This window comes from Amblyraja radiata, chromosome 21 (genome assembly GCF_010909765.2).
Source record: "Amblyraja radiata isolate CabotCenter1 chromosome 21, sAmbRad1.1.pri, whole genome shotgun sequence".
Lineage (NCBI taxonomy): Eukaryota > Metazoa > Chordata > Chondrichthyes > Rajiformes > Rajidae > Amblyraja > Amblyraja radiata.
Window position 1 is genome coordinate 40,888,237 of NC_045976.1, and position 19,196 is coordinate 40,907,432.

Genomic DNA, 19,196 nt, shown 5'->3' on the forward strand with positions numbered 1-19,196 from the left:
CGGCCTCTCGTCGAGAATGATATTTTTTTCACAGCACAAGATCCCGTCTCACAAATAAACAGGTGACAAGTCTACAATGGCGTATTCACAAATGAATGGCAGGACGACCCATTTGTGCATGGATATCTCTTGAAAGGGTGATACCTAGGGGAGACCCTCATCTGCAGTGAAGCTTGCTAATCAATAAGTGATTATTGATTACTCGGACAGTATAAGTGATAATCCTCGGACAGTCTCGGAGGATTCCTATCATCGGGTTGAAGTTGCTCGCAGTTTGTGTGGAGTGTGTTTCCCCCCCCCCCCCCCCCCCCCCCCCCTCTCGTTGGGGAGATATTGGTGCAGAGCCAAGAGGGCTTGGCGTTCTCTCGCTAGCCCATCGCGGAGACCATACTGGAAGGGTGGTGGGGTCCAAAGGAGAGGCCGGAAGGGTGGACGGGGGTTGGGGTGGAGAGCATGTGGCCCGAGTGGCTGAAGGGCGGGATGTGGTGGATGGGTGACATGTGTCTGGAGAGGGCTGCCGGGCTGAACGAACTGGCCTTCTCCATCAGGCTTTTTGAAAACTCATCCAAGCCATCGTGGGTCTTTTTACACTTCTTAGACTTGCTGGACATTTTCCTGTTCCGGGTCTGGATCCCTTCTTTCTTCATGGTCAGTGGTCGGTTAATCTGCCAGATTAAAGAGAGCGAGGCGGGTTATTTTTAAACAAGTCGCCAAAGTTTCATTTTCACCCAACCCCCTCCCCGCCCTCAGGCCAACAACTTGAAAGTCAAAAGCATCTTATAGACAAATATCCGAGATTGAACAATGACATTCTTACACCCATCTTCCTCACTATGTGACAAAAACACATCATCACTTCCAAAAGAGGTGGCGCAGCGGTAGAGTTGCTGCCTCACAGCGCCAGAGGCCCGGGTTCGATCCCGACTACGGGTGCTGCTGTCTGTACAGAGTTTGCACCTTCTCCCCGTGACCTGCGTGGGTTTTTCTCCGGGTGCTCCGGTTTCCTCCCGCACTCCAAAGACGTGCAGGTGAATTGGCTTTGGTAAAATAGTAAATTGCCACTAGTGTGCGTCGGATAGTGTTAGTGTGCGGGGATCGCTGGTCGCACCAGACTCGGTGGGCCGAAGGGCCCGTTTCTGCGCTGTATCTCTAAACTAAAAACTATCAAGTATGTGAGTCTGGAGAAACAGGGCACAGACATTGTGGGCCGAAGGGCCTGTTCTTATGCTACGTACCTCTCATAGAGTCATAGAATGAAACAGGCCCGTCGGCCCAACTTGCCCACACCGACCAACATGTCCCATTTACACTAGTCCCACCTGCCCATGTTTGTCCCATATCCCTCCAAACCTGTCCTATCCATGTACCTGTCTAACTGCTTCTTAAACGTTGGGATAGTCCCAGCCTCAACTACCTCCTCCGGCAGCTCGTCCCATACACCCGCCTCCCCTTTGTGTGAAAAAGTTACCCCTCATATTCCTATTAAATCTTCTCCCCTTCACCTTAAACCTACGTGCTCTGGTCCTCGATTCGCCTACTCTGAACAAGAGACAGGTCAGGAGAGAATGTGACCACTCAGGCTCCTATTATTCCCCCCCCCACCCACCCTCTGGTTCTTAATTCCCCTACTCTGGGCAAGACATCCGCCCAGATCTATTCCTCTCATGATTTTGTACACCTCTATAAGATCACCCCTCATCCTCCTGCGCTCCAAGGAGTAGAGACCCAGCCTGCTCAACCTCTCCCTGTAGCTCACACCCCTCGAGTCCCGGCAACATCCTCATAAATCTTGTTCTAAATTGACACTGGCAGGTATTTGGGATGCCCCCAGCCAGTAACAAACACTTGAACCATGTCCCATCATTACATTAGGAACATTGACGTTGATCCGTGCACAGCCAGATTCTACAAGCGGGTAGCAGTAAATCTATTCCGATGGGATCGACCGATTGAGGGGACCAATATTGGGGCCAGAGCAGCATGTAGACAATGGTCTTCAAAAGGGTGCCACCACATACTCTTATTTCCACTAAACGGAGAGGACAAGCGGTGCCTCAGTCTGCCATAGGTGGTGTGAAAAGTTAGCACCTCCAGAAATGCAGCTATTTTAGGATCAGCACTTGATTGTCAGTTAGTGTGGGTTGGTAGCGGCAAGCTAATCATCTCCAGATGCTGAACTCAATGCTGTACTTAATGGGACTGGTGACAAGCATTCATGAACACACACACACACAGGCTGCCACACACACACACACAGATATGCACACGCATACATATAAAAACATATATGTACGCGTATATATATATATACACACACACACACATATATATACACACACAAAAACATATATGTGCATGTGTGTATATATATGTGTGTGTGTGTGTGTGTGTGTGTGTGTGTGTGTGTGTGTGTGTGTGTGTGTGTGTGTGTGTGTGTGTGTGTGTGTGTGTGAGATAGATAGATAGATAGATAGATAGATAGATAGATAGATAGATAGATAGATAGATAGATAGATAGATAGAGAGAGAGAGAAAGATAGGTAGAGAGGAAGGAACGGCAGATGCTGGTTTAAACCAAAGATAGACACAAAAAGCTGGAGTAACTCAGCGGGAAAGGCAGCATCTCTGGAGAGAATGAATGGGTGACGTTTTGGGTCGAGACTTTTCTTCCTAAATACGCACACACTAATATACACACACACACACGAATATACACACACACACTAATATACACGCACACTAATATACACGCAGACGCATTGAAATCAGAATCAGAATCAAAAAACCTTTACTCATAGAACACCGGAATGTACAAGTTAAACTAATCCCCTCTTCCTGCACGTGATCCATGTTTCCCCATTCCCTGCAAAAGCCACTTAAACACCACTATCATATCTGGCTCCACCACCACCACCCCTGGCACCCACCACCCTCTGGGTAAGAAACCTGCCCCCCCCACATCTACCTTACACCCAAATCACAAAAGCTGCTCATGACTCCAATTTGATTAAATGAAGAATGAAAGAACTGCAGCTGCTGCATAATACACAAACACACACAAAGTGCTGGGTCAGGAGAACATGGATAGGTGACGTTTCATGTCGTGACCATTCTTCAGACCCGACCTGAAACATCACCTATCCACGTTCCATCTGCCCTATCCATGTACCTGTCTAAATGTTTCTTAAACGTTGGGATAGTCCCTGCCTCAACTACCTCCTCCGGCAGCTCGTTCCATACACCCACCACCCTTTGTGTGAAAAGGTTACCCCTTAGATTCCTATTAAATCTGTTCCCCTTCACCTTAAACCTACGTCCTCTGGTCCTCACTTCCCCTACTCTGGGCAAGAGACTCTGTGCGTCTATTCCTCTCATGATATTATACACCTAAATGTGGCTACAACAGCCAGCTGCCACCCAGGTTCTAAGTGGAGAACTAACACCTTCACAAAATATCGCACAGCAAAGGTTGGCTGGCCCAACTGATTTTCTAAATGAAGAGCTCACAACTGCAGAATCAGAGACAGCTCTGCCTTCAAAAAAAAAAAAATGACACCATATCTAAAGCAATAATAGTGTGTGTGGTAAATGTCAGGAAGTGATTCAACATTTGAAACACTTCCCTTAATAACAATGATGAGGAACCAACAAAAGGCACATAAAACAGAAGGCCTTTTAAACATCTTTGTCATAGCCCACCCTGTACAGTTCAGTTTAGTTTATTGTCACGTGTACCGAGGTACAGTGAAAAGCTTTTGCTGGGCGCTATCCAGTCAGCGGAAAGACAATACATGATTACAATCGAGCCATTCACAGTGTACAGATACATGATAAGGGGAATTGTAGATTATTCCCGATGTTGGGGAAGTCCAGAACTAGGGGTCACAGTTTAAGGATAAGAGGGAAGTCTTTTAGGACCGAGATGAGAAAATCATTTCTCACACAGAGAGTGGTGAATCTGTGGAATTCTCTGCCACAGAAGGTAGTTGAGGCCACAGTTCATTGGCTATATTTAAGAGGGAGTTAGATGTGGCCCCTGTGGCTAAAGGGATCAGGGGGTATGGAGAGAAGGCAGGTACAGGATACAGAGTTGGATGATCAGCCATGATCATATCGAATGGCGGTGCAGGCTCGAAGGGCCGAATGGCCTACTCCTGCACCTATTTTCTATGTTTCTATGAATAACGTTTAGTGCAAGGTAAAGCCAGCAAAGTCCAATCAAGGATAGTCCAAGGGTCACCAATGAGGTAGATAGTAGTTCAGGACCGCTCTCTGATTGAGGTTGCCTGATAACAGCTAGGAAGAAACTGTCCCTGAATCTGGAGGTGTGCGTTTTCACATTTCTGTACCTCGCTTTGGGCTGCGTCCACAATTCTGACTTTTTTTAGTTGTGTTTGGTTTAGAGATATCAATATGGACTATCTTTGATCACACTTTATATTGCACTAAACATTATTCGTGGTCCTCCCTTTATAATGTATCTGTACTCTGTGGATGGCTCGATTGTAATCATGTATTGTCTTTCCGCTGACTGGTTAGCACGCAACAAAAGCTTTTCACTGTACCTCGGTACACGTGACAGTAAACTAAACTCAAACTGGCCCTTCAGTCCACCATGTAGACATAATATATAATTCTGGAGTAACTCAGCGGGTCAGGCAGCATCTCTGGGTGACGTTTCGGATCGAGACCCTTCTTCGATCCGCGCCGACCATCGATCACCCGTTCACACACTAGTTCTATGTTATCCCACTTTCCCATCCACTCCCTGCACACTAGGGGGGCAATTTACAGAGGGGCCGATTAACCTACAAACCCGCACGTCTTTGGGATGTGGGAGGAAACCGGAGCGCCCGGAGAAAACCCACGTGGTCACGGGGAGAACGTGCAAACTCCACACACAGCCGGCACCCGAGGTCAGGATCGAACCCGGGACTCTGGCGCTGTGAGGCAGCTGCACCACTCTTGGCTCCAAAGGCTATCAAACATGAACCGTGTATCTCCCGTCGCGGATGCTGCCTGACCTGCTGAGTGTTTACAACATTTTGTGGTCTCTCTCTTCCAGCTTTCTTCACCCAACAGCCCACAAATGGCTGAACAAGGGTCCCATATCCATATTCTCCAGAGATGCTGCCTGACCCGCTGAGTTACTTTTTCTGTAAACCAGCACCTGCAGTTCCATGTTTCTACATTTTCTGCTCTTGGGTCAGATTTACAGCTTTCAGTTGCTACCTTGCAGCCCAATAGTCCCGGGTTCGATCCCGACTACGGGTGCTGTCTGTGTGTGGAGTTTGTACGTTCTCCCAGTGACCATGTGGGTTTTCTCCGGGCCCTCCTGTTTCCACCCACACTCCAAAGACGTACAAGTTTGTAGGTTAATTGGCTTGGTATAAATGTAAAACATATAAACATAGAAAACAGGTGCAGGAGTAGGCCATTCAGCCCTTCGAGCCTGCACCGCCATTCAATATGATCATGGCTGATCATCCAACTCAGTATCCCAAATTGTCCCAATGATAGGATAGTATTCATGGGCAGGGATCGCTGGTCGATGCGGACTCGGGCCGGCGTGCGTTTCCACGCTGTATCTCTAAAACTAAAACTTAAAACTGCGGGTGACTTTTAAAAAGGGTTTTATTTACTAAATCCTCAGAAACAGAATTTCAAAGTAATAAAACTGCTGGCATATATGACTTGTTCCATACACCCACCACACTTTGTGTGAAAGAGTTATCCCTCAGATTCCTATTAAATCTTTCCCCCACCCCTCACCTTAAACCAACGTTCCTCTGGTTCTCAACTTCCCCTACTCTGGGCAAGAGGCTCCGTGCATCTACCCGATCTATTCCTCTCATGATTTTGTACACCTCTATAAGATCACCCCTCATCTCCTGCGTCCCAGCCTACTCAACCTCTCCCTACAGACAAGTCGATATCTTAATGAAAGGGTTAAAGTGCTGATGTGAATGCAGCCTGCAACACTGTGGCAAGATCATAGAACACTTTGCTATTTCACACCCTGAGGCCAATGTCTGTAACTCCTTAGCATTATATCCAGAATGGATGTATAAACACTACTCAGTCGATGACTGTTAAACGAGTAAAACAGCCTAGCTGTTAAGTTTATAACCTTGCCTTCAAAGCATTCTGCTTTGAGGTTTTTCTTTAACAAACTAAGTGAATAAGCAAAGGTAGACAAAAATGCTGGAGAAACTTGGCGGGTGAGGCAGCATCTATGGAACGAAGGAATGGGTGACGTTTCGGGTCCAGACCCTCCTTCAGAATAAGCAATGGGGCCTGAACCCTAAAATTCTCCAATTTTATGCCTCCATGCAATAAAGTTTATCTATACTAGTTTTCTTTGGCAGCGAGTTTAACTCAACAGGTTAGGAAGCATCTCTGGATAACATCGATCTAGAGATGCTGCCTGGCCCGCTGAGATACTCCAGGACTTAAGTATGGTTTATCGTTAAGGTTAGAAGATACAGTGTGTAAACAGGCCATTCAGCCCACTATTCCATGCTGACCGGCAATCACCCGCACACTAGGTCCAATTTACAAACCTGCACGTCTTATGAGAGTGGGAGGAAACGGGAGCACCTGGAGAAAACCCAAGTGGTCACAGAGAAAACTTGCAAACTCCGTGCCGGCAGCGCCCAGGTCTCAGGCGCCGTAAGGCGGCAACTCTACCGCTGCGCTACTGCGCCACCTTACGCCCAACGATGTCCTTTTTAATATAAATATACTCTGGCTGTTGGTACTTTGCTCAAACGGCCCTCTGTAGCTCCATGTATGTGCCTTAGAACAATAGACAATAGACAACAGGTGCAGGAGTAGGCCATTCGGCCCTTCGAGCCAGCATCGCCAAACAATATGATCATGGCTGATCATCCACAATCAGTATCCTCCATACCCCCTGACCCCTTTAGCCACAAGGGCCACATCTAACTCCTTCTTAAATATCATCCACAATCAGTACCTCATTTCTGCCTTCTCCCCATATCCCCTGCATTTCTGCCTTCTCCCCATATCCCCTGACTCCCTATCTACCTCTCTCTTGAAAGTATCCTGAGAACCGGCCTCCACCGCCCTCTGAGGCAAAGAATTCCGCAGACTCACAACTCTCTGTGTGGAAAAGTGCTTCCTCATCTCCGTATGAAATGGTTTACCCCTTATTCTTAAAACTGTGGCCCCTGGTTCTGGACTCGCCCCGACATCGGGAACATGTTTCTTGCCTCTAGGGTGTCCAAACCCTTAATAATCTTATATGTTTCAATAAGAAACCCTCTCATCCTTCTAAACTCCAGAGGGTACAAACCCAGCCGCTCCATTCTCTCAGCATATGACAGTCCCGCCACCCCGGGAATTAACCTGGTGAACCTACGCTGCACTCCCTCAATAGCAATAATGTCCTTCCAAAAATGTGGAGACCAAAACTGCACACAATACTCCAGGTGTGGTCTAACTAGGGCCCTGTACAACTGCAGAAGGACCTCTTTGCTCCTCTACTTGACATGGAACATAGACCAGTGCAGCACTGGGACAGGCCCTTCGGCCCACGATGTCTGTGCCAAGCGTGACGCAGAGTTAAACTAACCCGTCAGCAACTATTAGAAGATCACAGTCACAACCCTAACCCTCAGCTCAGCCAGAGGGGCTTTCCCTTGGGGAGTGGAGTGGAAACGAGGAGGAGGAGTGGATTGCTCATTGGTAACACACAAGGATGACTTCATTCCAACCACTGCCTCGAAAAGTGCTGACAATGCAGGGGGGAAAGAATTGGTGAGAAAGAAAATCTGCTGCTAAATGCCACACGCATGTTGGAGGAACAGCACCCTGTATTTAGACAAAAGTGCTGGAGAAACTCAGCGGGTGCAGCAGCATCTATGGAGCGAAGGAAATAGGCAACGTTTCGGGCCAAAACCCTTCTTCAGACCTTCTTAAGCACCTTGTATTTCGCTTGGGCAGCTCACAACCCAGCGGTATGTACATCGACATGATGCTTTCAATAGAGAGCTCGATAGGGCTCTTAAAGATAGCGGTGTCAGGGGATATGGGGAGAAGGCAGGAACGGGGTACTGATTGGGGATGATCAGCCATGATCACATTGAATGGCGGCGCTGGCTCGAAGGGCCAAATGGTCTACTCCTGCACCTATTGTCTATTGACCTCACTAAATTCAAGTAACCCTTACTTTCCCCCTCTCTCCCCACCCTAGTCGTCCTGCAAGTGTCACTGTTTGCGTCCCTTCCTCAACACCGCCTCCTCCACTGCCAACAATGGACCAGTGTGGGCTCCTTGGCCAGCGGTGCCGGCTCCGATTTGTCCTGGACCTTTTCAGACCTCTAGTTTCCCCCCCCCCCCCCCCTCCCCTGACTCTCGGTCTGAAGAAGGGTCTCGGCCCAAAAGTCACCTTTCCCTTTTCTCCAGAGATGCTGCCTGACCCGCTGAGTCACTCCAGCATTTTGTGACTACCACCAGCAATAAAGGCCTGTGTCATGTCTCTGGAAGTTATAGATCTCTTCCATATCACGGAGACCACAAGGGAACACATAGTGTAGCAGGGAACTGCAGATGCTGGTATATACTGAAGATAGACGCAAAATGCTGGGGTAGCTCAGCGGGTCAGGCAGCATCTCTGGATAGAAGGAATAGGTGACAGTTTCGGGTCGGGACCCTTCTTCAGACTCCAGAGTCGAGAGAAAGTCGACTGAAACATCACCGATTCCTTTCCTCCAGAGGTGCTGATTGACCAGCTGAGTTACACCAGCATTTTGTGCCCATCTTCACATTGATAATGAAAGTCGTTGTGGCTGTGCGCACATTGTAACCAGGAAAAGAACGAAGACCTCAAACGTGGTACAATAATTATCAGATGTATTACCCACCCTATTTCAAACCTCAGAGACCTCAACTCTGTACGGCGGACTCCGCAAAGGACCAGAGAGATAGCCACAGTTAGGTTAAGCACAACAAACCAACCTCCCTTCCAGATCAGATTCAAGTTTAATTGTCATTGTGCAGTGTACTATACAGAGACAACGAAATGCAGTTAGCATCTTCCCTGGAAGAGCGACATAGAATATGAGCAATAAATACATCTATTTACATGCATACAGTCATAGTGTTTTCCTGGTGGGAGGAGTGTCCATGGTGGTGGGGGGGGGGGGGTGATTGGCAGTCGCCGAGGTACAGTGTTGAGTAGTGTGACAGCCGCAGGGAAGAAGCTGTTCCTGGACCTGCTGGTCCGGCAACGGAGAGACCTGTAGCGCCTCCCGGATGGTAGGAGGGTAAACAGAGGAACCGGTGATGCATTGGGCAATTTTCACCACCCTCTGCAGTTTCATCGACTCCATCTACACCTCACGCTGCCTCGGCAAGGCCAGCAGCATCATCAAGGACCAGTCTCACCCCCGGCCACTCCCTCTTCTCCCCTCTCCCATCAGGCAAGAGGTACAGAAGTGTGAAAACTAACGCACGCACACCTCCAGATTCAGGGACAGTTTCTTCCCGGCTGTTATCAGGCAACTGAACCATCCTACCACAACCAGAGAGCAGTCCTGACCTCATTGGAGACCCTTGGACTATCTTTAATCAGACTTTATCTTGCAGTGAACAGCCCGATTGTAACCATGTATAGATTTTACACCAACGGGACAACAAGCGACAAAAATAAGCATTTTGCTGTACCTCTGTAAACATCACAGTAATAAACTAGATTCCTCTCCCAAGCCATTATCAAAGTCCTAATTATAGACAACAGACAATAGACAATAGGTGCAGGAGTAGGCCATTCAGCCCTTCAAGCCAGCACCGCCATTCAATATGATCATGGCTGATCATCCAACTCAGTATCCTGTACCTGCCTTCTCTCCATACCCCCTGATCCCTTTAGCCACAAGGGCCACATCTAACTCCCTCTTAAATATAGCCAATGAACTGTGGCCTCAACTACATTCTGTGGCAGAGAATTCCACAGATTCACCACTCTCTGTGTGAAAAATGTTTTTCTCATCTCGGTCCTAAAAGACTTTCCCCTTATCCTTAAACTGTGACCCCATTGTTCTGGACTTCCCCAACATCGGGAACAATCTTCCTGCATCTAGCCTGTCCAACCCCTTAAGAATTTTGTACGTTTCTATAAGATCCCCCCTCAATCTTCTAAATTCTTACAAGTACAAGCCGAGTCTATCCAGTCTATCTTCATATGAAACTCCTGACATCCCAGGAATCAGTCTGGTGAACCTTCTCTGTACTCCCTCTATGGCAAGAATGTCTTTCCTCAGAATAAAAGGAATACATTATACATAATATAACTGATGCATTTTAAACTTTGCACGCAGCTTTCACTTATCTTTCTGTTGCTTGACCAACCCCCCTTTCCATCTTCCTCCGAAACCTTCCTCGTACATAGTATTACTTCCTGACATAACAAATTTGTTCCTAGGCCAACACTATCTTCCAATGTATTAACAACTAAACTCCTAACAGCTAACAATGGCCTGTTTCCTGTATCATTGTTACTTTTCTGCCAATCGTTTATTCATTTGTTCAATATCTCTCTACATCACCATCTATATCTCTCGTTTCCCTTTCCCCTGACTCTGTCTGAAGCCAACATGTCACCCATTCCTTTTCTCCAGAGATGCTGCCTGACCTGCTGAGTTACTCCAGCTTTTTTGTGTCTAAAATCAAAGTAACATAGAAAATAGGTGCAGGCCATTCGGCCCTTCGAGCCTGCACCACCATTCAATATGATCACGTCTGATCATCCAACTCAGTATCCTGTACCTGCCTTCTCTCCATACCCCCTGATCCCTTTAGCTACAAGGGCCACATCTAACTCCCTCTTAAATATAGCCAATGAACAGGCCTCAACTACCTTCAGTGGCAGAGAATTCCAGAGATTCACCACTCTCTGTGTGAAAAAATGTTTTTCTCATCTCCGTCCTAAAAAATTTCCCCCCTATCCTTAAACTGTGACCCCTTGTTCTGGACTTCCCCAACATCGGGAACAATCTTCCTGCATCTAGCCTGTCCAACCCCTTAAGAATTTTGTACGTTTCTACAAGATCCCCGCTCAATCTTCTAAGTTCTAGCGAGTACAAGCCGAGTCTATCCAGTCTTTCTTCATATTGAAAGTCCTGACATCCCAGGAATCAGTCTGGTCTTTCATATGGTCGTACAAATCCTTTGTATTTGGACAAAAACTCGCCACTGAGCAAATGCGTCATTTAAAAAATATATTTCAAATTTTACTTTAGACTTTAGAGATCCTGCGCAGAAACAGACCCTTCGGCCCATCGAGTCCGCACCGACCAGCGATCACCAGCTTTTCTCCAGCATTTTTGTCTACAGCCTCTGCAGTTCTTTCTTAAACAACTTGACTTGATCTTTCCTTTTCACACCTTACCCTTCCATATCTCTAGACTCCCTCTCCCCTGACTCTCAGTCTGAAGAAACATAGAAAATAGGTGCGGGAGCCTTTTGAGCCAGCACCGCCATTCAATGTGATCATGGCTAATCATCCAAAATCCGTACCCCGTTCCTGCCTTCTCCCCATATCCTTTGATACCCTTAAGATTCAAGATTCAAGAGAGGTATTGTCATGTGTCCCACAATGAAATTCTTGCTTTGCTTCAGCACAACCGAATATTGCAGGCATGAATACAGAACAGATCAGTGTGTCCATATACCATTGAATATATATTATATCTATCTTAAACACCCCGTACACTAGTTTCTATCTTTCACACTAGGGACAATTTACAATCTTCAATAGAAACATAGACAATAGCTGCAGGAGTAGTCTATTCGGCCCTTCGAGCCTGCACCGCCATTCAATATGATCATGGCTGATCATCCAATAGGCTGAAGCCAATTAGCCTTCAAACCTGTACGCCTTTGGAGTGTGGGAGGGAAAAGCGAAGATCTCGGAGAAAACCCACGCAGGTCACGGGGAGAGCGGACAAACTCCGTACAGACAGCACCCGTAGTCGGGATCGAACCCGGATCTCGGGGGCTGTGAGGCAGCGACTCCAGCACCGTGCCAGCCCAATGTAACTAACATCAGATTTCATCAGTATTAATGTTTGTGGATTTTATTTACAGTAACTATTCAAACCATTACCGTGAAAATGAAAGCATATTCAGCAGCTATTGTTAAAGCAACTATGATGCAATGTTTCTAACATCCGTCTACAAAGAAAGATTAATATAAATAAAAGTATCATACTTTGGGCCAGAAATCTTATCTCACAGTAGTTTGGCTTTTGATACCTAATATCCTCACAATAACCAGCTAGACATTGATAAGGGGGAAGAGAATAGATTTAATGAGGTATTGTCTGGGCTGCCGTGTCAAAACACAAACTAGATGAAAGATATGGAAATTATTGAGGATAACATCAAATCATTTGAGAGCGCAAATGATTGACGAACATCACTAAACTTCTGCTAAACCCTCGTCACAGAACACTCCCAGATATTAAATATATAGTTTTACTAAGACCACAAGGCGGAGGGCCTGAATTAGGCCATTCGGCCCATCGAGTTGCCTCCGCCATTCTACCATGGCTGATCTATTTTCCCCTCTCAACTCCATTCTGGGGTGGGAGATTGCAACCTTCACGTGGTCCGCCCTGTTTCGACGAATGCAATCAACCCTGCGTGCACAATCAAACAAGATCAAATAGAACAAGGTGTCCGACAACTTCAGGCTGTGCACGCTACACTCAAGAAGAAGAAGAACTCCATTCTCCTGCCTTCTCCCTGCAACCGCTGACACCCCCACTAACCTGTCCATTTGCAAAGGACACAAAGTGCTGGAGTAACTCAGCGGGTCAGGCAGCATCTGTGGAGAACATGGACGGGCCAGTGAAGTGTCAGGGTCGAGAATGGTCTTACTGTAGGTGACCCGAAACGTCACCTATCCATGTTCTCCAGCGATGCTGCCTGACCCGCTGAGTTACTCCAGCACTCTGTGAAACATCACCCATCCATGTTCTCCACAGATGCTGCCTGACCCGCTGAGTTACTCCAGCACTCTGTGAAACGTCACCTATCCATGTTCTCCACAGATGCTGCCTGACCCGCTGAGTTACTCCAGCACTCTGTGAAACGTCACCTATCCATGTTCTCCACAGATGCTGCCTGACCCGCTGAGTTACTCCAGCACTCTGTGAAACGTCACCTATCCGTGTTCTCCACAGATGCTGCCTGACCCGCTGAGTTACTCCAGCACTCTGTGAAACATCACCTATCCATGTTCTCCACAGATGCTGCCTGACCCGCTGAGTTACTCCAGCACTCTGTGAAACGTCACCTATCCGTGTTCTCCACAGATGCTGCCTGACCCGCTGAGTTACTCCAGCACTCTGTGAGACGTCACCTATCCATGTTCTCCACAGATGCTGCCTGACACTGTCTGTGGAAATGCCCAGTTTGAAGATTTCAGTCATATCTGTTTAAAATTACTGACCCCCAGTAGAAGCCGCCCCCACTCCCGTCGCCGTACCTGAACTTTAATAAGGTAAGGCTAATCATCATCATTGTCGCTGGAGGGCTATTGAACATTTCTCACAACACATACGATGGCACCACAGCAGGACGGCACAACGGTAGAGTTGCTGCCTCACAGCACCAGAGACCCGGGTTTGATCCTGACCACGGGAGCTGTCTGTACGTAGTTTGTATGTTCTCCCCGTGACCTGCATGGGTTTTCCCCGGGTGCTCCGGTTTCCTCCCACACTCCAGACACGTGCAGACGTTTACAGGTTAATTGGCTTCGGTTAAAAAAAAATAGTGACTTGTCGTGTGTGTGTGCGTGTGCGTGTGCGTGTGCGTGTGCGTGTGCGTGTGCGTGTGCGTGTGTGTGTGTGCGCAACCGCATGTGTATGTGTGTGTGTGTGTGCGCGTGCATGTGTGTGTGTGTGTGTGCGCGTGCATGTGTGTGTGTGCGCGTGTGCGCAATCGCATGTGTGTGCGTGTGTGTGTGTGTGTGCATGTGTGTGTGTGCGCACGCGCGTGTGTATGTGTGTGCTTGTGTGTGCGCGTGTGCATATGCATGTGCGTGTGCGTGAGTGTGAGCGCGTGTGTGTATGTGTGTGTGTGCGTGCACGTGTGTGCGTGTGTGCATGCGCATGTGTGTGTGTGCATGCGCATGTGTGTGTGCATGGCATGTTGGCCTGCGCGTGTGTGTGCGTGAGCGTGCACGTGTGTGTGTGTGTGTGTGTGTGTGTGTGTGTGTGCGTGCACGTGTGTGTGTGTGTGCATGCGCATGTGTGTGTGCATGCGCATGTTGGCCTGCGCGTGTGTGTGCGCGAGCGTGCACGTGTGTGTGTGTGCGTGCATGCGTGTGAGATGGAGCTCGCGTACGTGGTGACTGCTGGTCGGCGCGGACTCGCTGGGTTGAAGGGGGGCCGTTTCCGCTCCATCTCCAAAGTCTAACGTGGAAAGTCTGAGCAGAGATAGGCAGACCCCCAAAAACCAGCAAAAAACGTCAACTGGAAAGAGCCGATGGGCGAAGATTTATTAGCAGGTCGGCTGAAATACACACCAGATGCAGCCCACACTGCTGTGACCGTAAAGATTAATTGATTGAATTACAGCGGCGCCATTCACATGACAATTACCTCAGATCCTAAATCTATCTCCATAAACTAGCAACGGAGGTGGTCTCCCTCACAAACACCTCCCCTCCCCACACCCCCCTCCAACTTCACAACCAGGGGGGGGGGGGATACCATTCCCATTTCTATTTTTCTTTTTTAAAAACCTCTCGCTGGAACACGATTCCATCCCTTTGTCAGCCGCTATTCCAAAGAATTTGATTAAAAGTTGCACGCCGACTATATTAACACGTCAACCAATTCGACTCAATTACACTCGCTCCGCACTTGAATCCCGGCTCATTTACAACTGAATTGCCTTCAATTTCATTTTTGTTATCGCTTGCCTACTTTGCATCGACGAATTTATTCCACAACATTAGCGCGCAGTGTTGCTCCAATCGCAAGGCGCGAGTTCTATCCAAATACATTCCTTCGATATGGATTAATTTGCATATTAATAGAATTAAAGATGATGTATTTATTATAGGTTCTATCCCTCTCTCGTCTGTCAGTAGATTGGTGATAACACAACAAAACTGGGACTTTTATTGAGCTTGTGTGTTGACCTCGACTTAACCTTTTTACAGGTTCATTCCACCTCATCTCCACACCGTAGCCTGGTGGCCTATTCTCTCAAGTGTGTTAGAATCATGGGTTGTACAGGTCCGATTTGCCCAACATCGCACATAGAGTCACACAGCTTTGAAACAGGCCCTTTGGCCCAGCTTGCCCCATCTTCACCAAAGATGCACACTAAAAGCTGGAGTAACTCAGCGGGACATGCAGCATCTCTGGAGAGGAGGAATGGGTGACTTTTTTGTGTCTATTTTCGGTTTAAACCAGCATCTGCAGTTCCTTCCTACGCACGCATCTCCACTAGTCCCACCTGCCCGGGTTTGGCCCATATCCCTCTAAACCTGCCCCATCCATGTACTGCTATAGTCCCGGCCGCAACTACCTCCTCTGGCAGCTCGTTCCAGAGGTGTTTGAAGCATTGTCTCCCTGCGGGGAACTGGTCTGTGGATAATACGAATCCTCTCCCACCTCCCCCAAAGCGATACAATCCAGAGGCACAAAAGACAAGGATTGGGAGACACAAGAACTGCAGATGCTGGTTGACAAAAACAGGGAACAAGTGTCATAGAGTGACAAAGAGTCAAAACAGCGTGGAAACAGGCCCTTCGGCCCACTGAGTCCGCGCCGACCAGCGACCCCCACACACTTACACTATCCTACACGCACTAGGGACAAATGACAATTTGACCAAGCCAATTAACTTACAACCCTGCACGTCTTTGGAGCGTGGGGGGAAAGCGGAGCACCCGGAGAAAACCCACGCAGGTCACGGGGAGAACGTACAGACAGCACCCGTAGTCAGGATCGAACCCGGGTCTCTGGCGCCGTGAGGCAGTAACTCTACTCCGGCGCTTGGTGTCCTTTTCTCACAGAGCCATAGAGTGATACAGCGTGGAAAAACCGGCCCTTCGGCCCAACTTGCCCACAACGGCCAACATGCCCCATCTACACTAGTCCCACCTGCCTGCGTTTGGCCCGTACCCCTCCACACCTGTCTGATCCATGTATGTACCTGTCTAAATGTTTCCTGTGCATTGACCAGCATCAGCAGTTCTTTGTATCTACAGGTAGCGTAGTTGCTGAGTTCGACTCACATTGTGCAGTTTGTAGTAGAGGCCGCAGGCATTGCAGACGGGATCTCCGTTGGCATTCCGTCTCCACAGAGTGGTGGTGGTGGTCTGACAATTCGCACAGGATGTTCCTGCCCGCCTGGCTGCTGACTGGTGAACACAACAAAAACAGGTTTAGTATGTAACACACACACACGCACACATTAGCTCCATCAACCAAGTCCATTTAGCTCGGACTGGGCATTCACGGTGGTGCAGCGGTAGAGTTGCTGCCTTACAGCGCGAGAGACCCAGGTTCGATCCCGACTGTGCAGAGTTTATACATTCTCCCCGTGAAGTTTTCTTCGAGATCTTCAGACCTCCCCCCCCCCCCCACACACACTCCAAATACATACGGGTTTGCAGGCTAATTGACAATTGCATCAATGTAAATTTTACCCAAGCGAGTGTAGGTAGTGTTAATATGTGGGGATCGCTGGTCGGCACGGACTCGGTGGGCCGAAGGGCCTGTACCTCTAAACCGAACTGTGCTTTCAATAAACATAGTGTTTTATTTCCACTTTCCGCACTAAACCTGCGCTAAATAATATTTCCAGAAACTTGCAGTCAGTCTGAAGAACCGTCCTGAGCTGAAACATCACTCAGCTATGCACGTTATTCCCTTCATCATGTATCTGTCCACTGTGGATGGCTCGATTGTAATCATGTGTTGTCTTTCCACTGACTGGTTAGCACGCAGCAAAAGCTTTTCACTGTACCTCGGTACACGTGGCAATAAACTGAACTCAAACTCAGACTATTTTCTCCAAAGGGGACACAAGAGTGCTGGAGTAACTCAGCGGGTCAGGCAGCATCTGTGGAGAACATGGATAGGTGACGTTTCACAGAGTGCTGGAGTAACTCAGCGGGTCAGGCAGCATCTGTGGGGAACATGGATAGGTGACGTTTCACAGAGTGCTGGAGTAACTCAGCGGGTGCAGCAGCATCTATGGAGCTAAGGAAATAGGCAACGTTTCGGGTCGAAACCCTTCCGGGTTTCGGCCCGAAACTTTGCCTATTTCCAGAAGGGTTTCGGCCCAAAACGTTGCCTATTTCCTTCGCTCCATAGATGCTGCTGCACCATAACTCAGCGGGCCAGGCAGCATCTGTGGAGAACATGGATACGTGACGTTTCACAGAGTGCTGGAGTAACTCAGCGGGTCAGGCAGCATCTGTGGAGAACATGGATAGGTGACGTTTCAGGTTCTGACCTTTCTTCGGAGCTGAAGAAAGGTCTTGACCAGAAACGTCACCTATCCATGTTCTCCAGAGATGCTGCCAGGCCCACTGAGTTACTCCAGCACTTTGTGTATTAACCGGCATCTGTAGTTTTTTAGTTTCTACATGTTCTTCAGCGAAGCTGCCTGACCTGCTGAGTTACTCCAGCACATTGTGCCTTTATTTATAAAACAACATCTCCAGACCCTTGCATCAACATCACTGTTCTTTCCTGTTTCCGTTATAGCAGAGGGAATTTTCCATCATCTGAGGCACTTGAGATTTTACCCGGACACAGGTGACGACAGATGCTGGAATCTTGATTTTAAAACATGACAAAGTGCTGGGGACACTCAGCAGGTCAGGCAGCATCAGCCAAGGAATGGACAGATGATGTTTCAGGTCGAGACCCTTTTCCTTGAACTCAAGTCTGAAGAAGGGCACAGCTTCAAAAACATCAGAGAAGATTTACGAGGATGTTGCCAGGACTCGAGGGTGTGAGCTACAGGGAGAGGTTGAGCAGGCTGGGACTCTATTCCTTGGAGTGCAGGAGGATGAGGGGTCATCTTATAGAGGTGTACAAAATCATGAGAGGATCAGATCAGGCAAATGCAGTCTCTTGCCCAGAGGAGGCAAATCGAGAACCAGAGAACATAGGTTTAAGGTGAGGGGGGGGAAAGATTTGAGGAATCTGAAGGGTACTTTTTTTTTTTTTTTTACACACACAAAGGGTGGAGGGTGTATGGAACAAGCCGCTGGAGGAGGTAGTTGAAGCAAGTGCATTTAAACATTTAAACGGGTATATGGATAGGATGTTTGGAGGGATATGGGTCGAACGCAGGAAGGTGGGTCTAGTATAGATGGGGCAAGTTGGGCCAAAGGGCCTGTACCCACTCGGTAACACTCTATGATTCAGTTGCTGGGAGACCTGGCGGCTTTGAGTTGAGTTTATTGTCACATGTTGCGTGCTAACCAGTCAGCGGAAAGACAATACATGATTACAATCGAGCCGTCCACAGTGTACAGATACAGGATAAGTAGGGATTTAAAAATGGAGCGACTGTAATATAAAATCCAAAATTGCTACTGGGGCAAGCTGTGTGCATCCTCTTTCTCACATTGACTTTCATTGTCGGCGGCTTTTGGAAGCCTTTTAAAAAAAAAAAAAAATCATTCTGTTGTGGGAGAGGGAAGGTAGACAAAAATGCTGGAGAAACTCAGCGGGTGAGGCAGCATCTATGGAGCGAAGGCAGCATCTATGGAGCTATGGAGTTCTTTTCTAGAACTCCACCTATAATACAAATTTCCATTTCGTGAAGCCCATTTAAATCTCGTTCCTGTTGACCTGACTGGGTTGCCGAGAACAGACTGTGAACTTTTTTTTTTCAGTGAGAACACGTATTAGCCTTTTTTTAAATAACAAAAGCAGTGGGCTCAAGGCAAAGATGGCCTGACTTGAATGGTTCTTACTACATGTTATTATACTGAGCATTCAGAGCAGCAAGGGCTAATAAAGGTGCCACATATTTCCCCGCTGATGACATAGTCTTCAAGCTGATCTTGTTTGGACAGTTACCCGAAACCCCTTCACTAAACTTTGGTTGTTCCAATCCAACCCCCCCCCCCCCCCCCCCCACCTCTCTCCCAAATTCTTGTTCAAACACCTTTGTGTTTGGAGGTC

The 19,196-nt window shown here is 47.9% G+C and overlaps 1 protein-coding gene across 1 annotated transcript; it reads right to left on the minus strand.

Annotated features, from left to right (window-relative positions):
• Nucleotides 1–231: 231 nt before the first annotated feature.
• gata3 (GATA binding protein 3) lies at nt 232–16,417 on the minus strand (the record flags this gene model as incomplete). The annotated part of the gene is made up of 2 exons (XM_033039287.1): nt 232–665; nt 16,283–16,417. Coding segments are annotated over 2 exons (432 nt in total), but the record flags the coding sequence as incomplete, so codon positions are not given.
• Between the last annotated feature and the right edge of the window lie 2,779 nt (nt 16,418–19,196).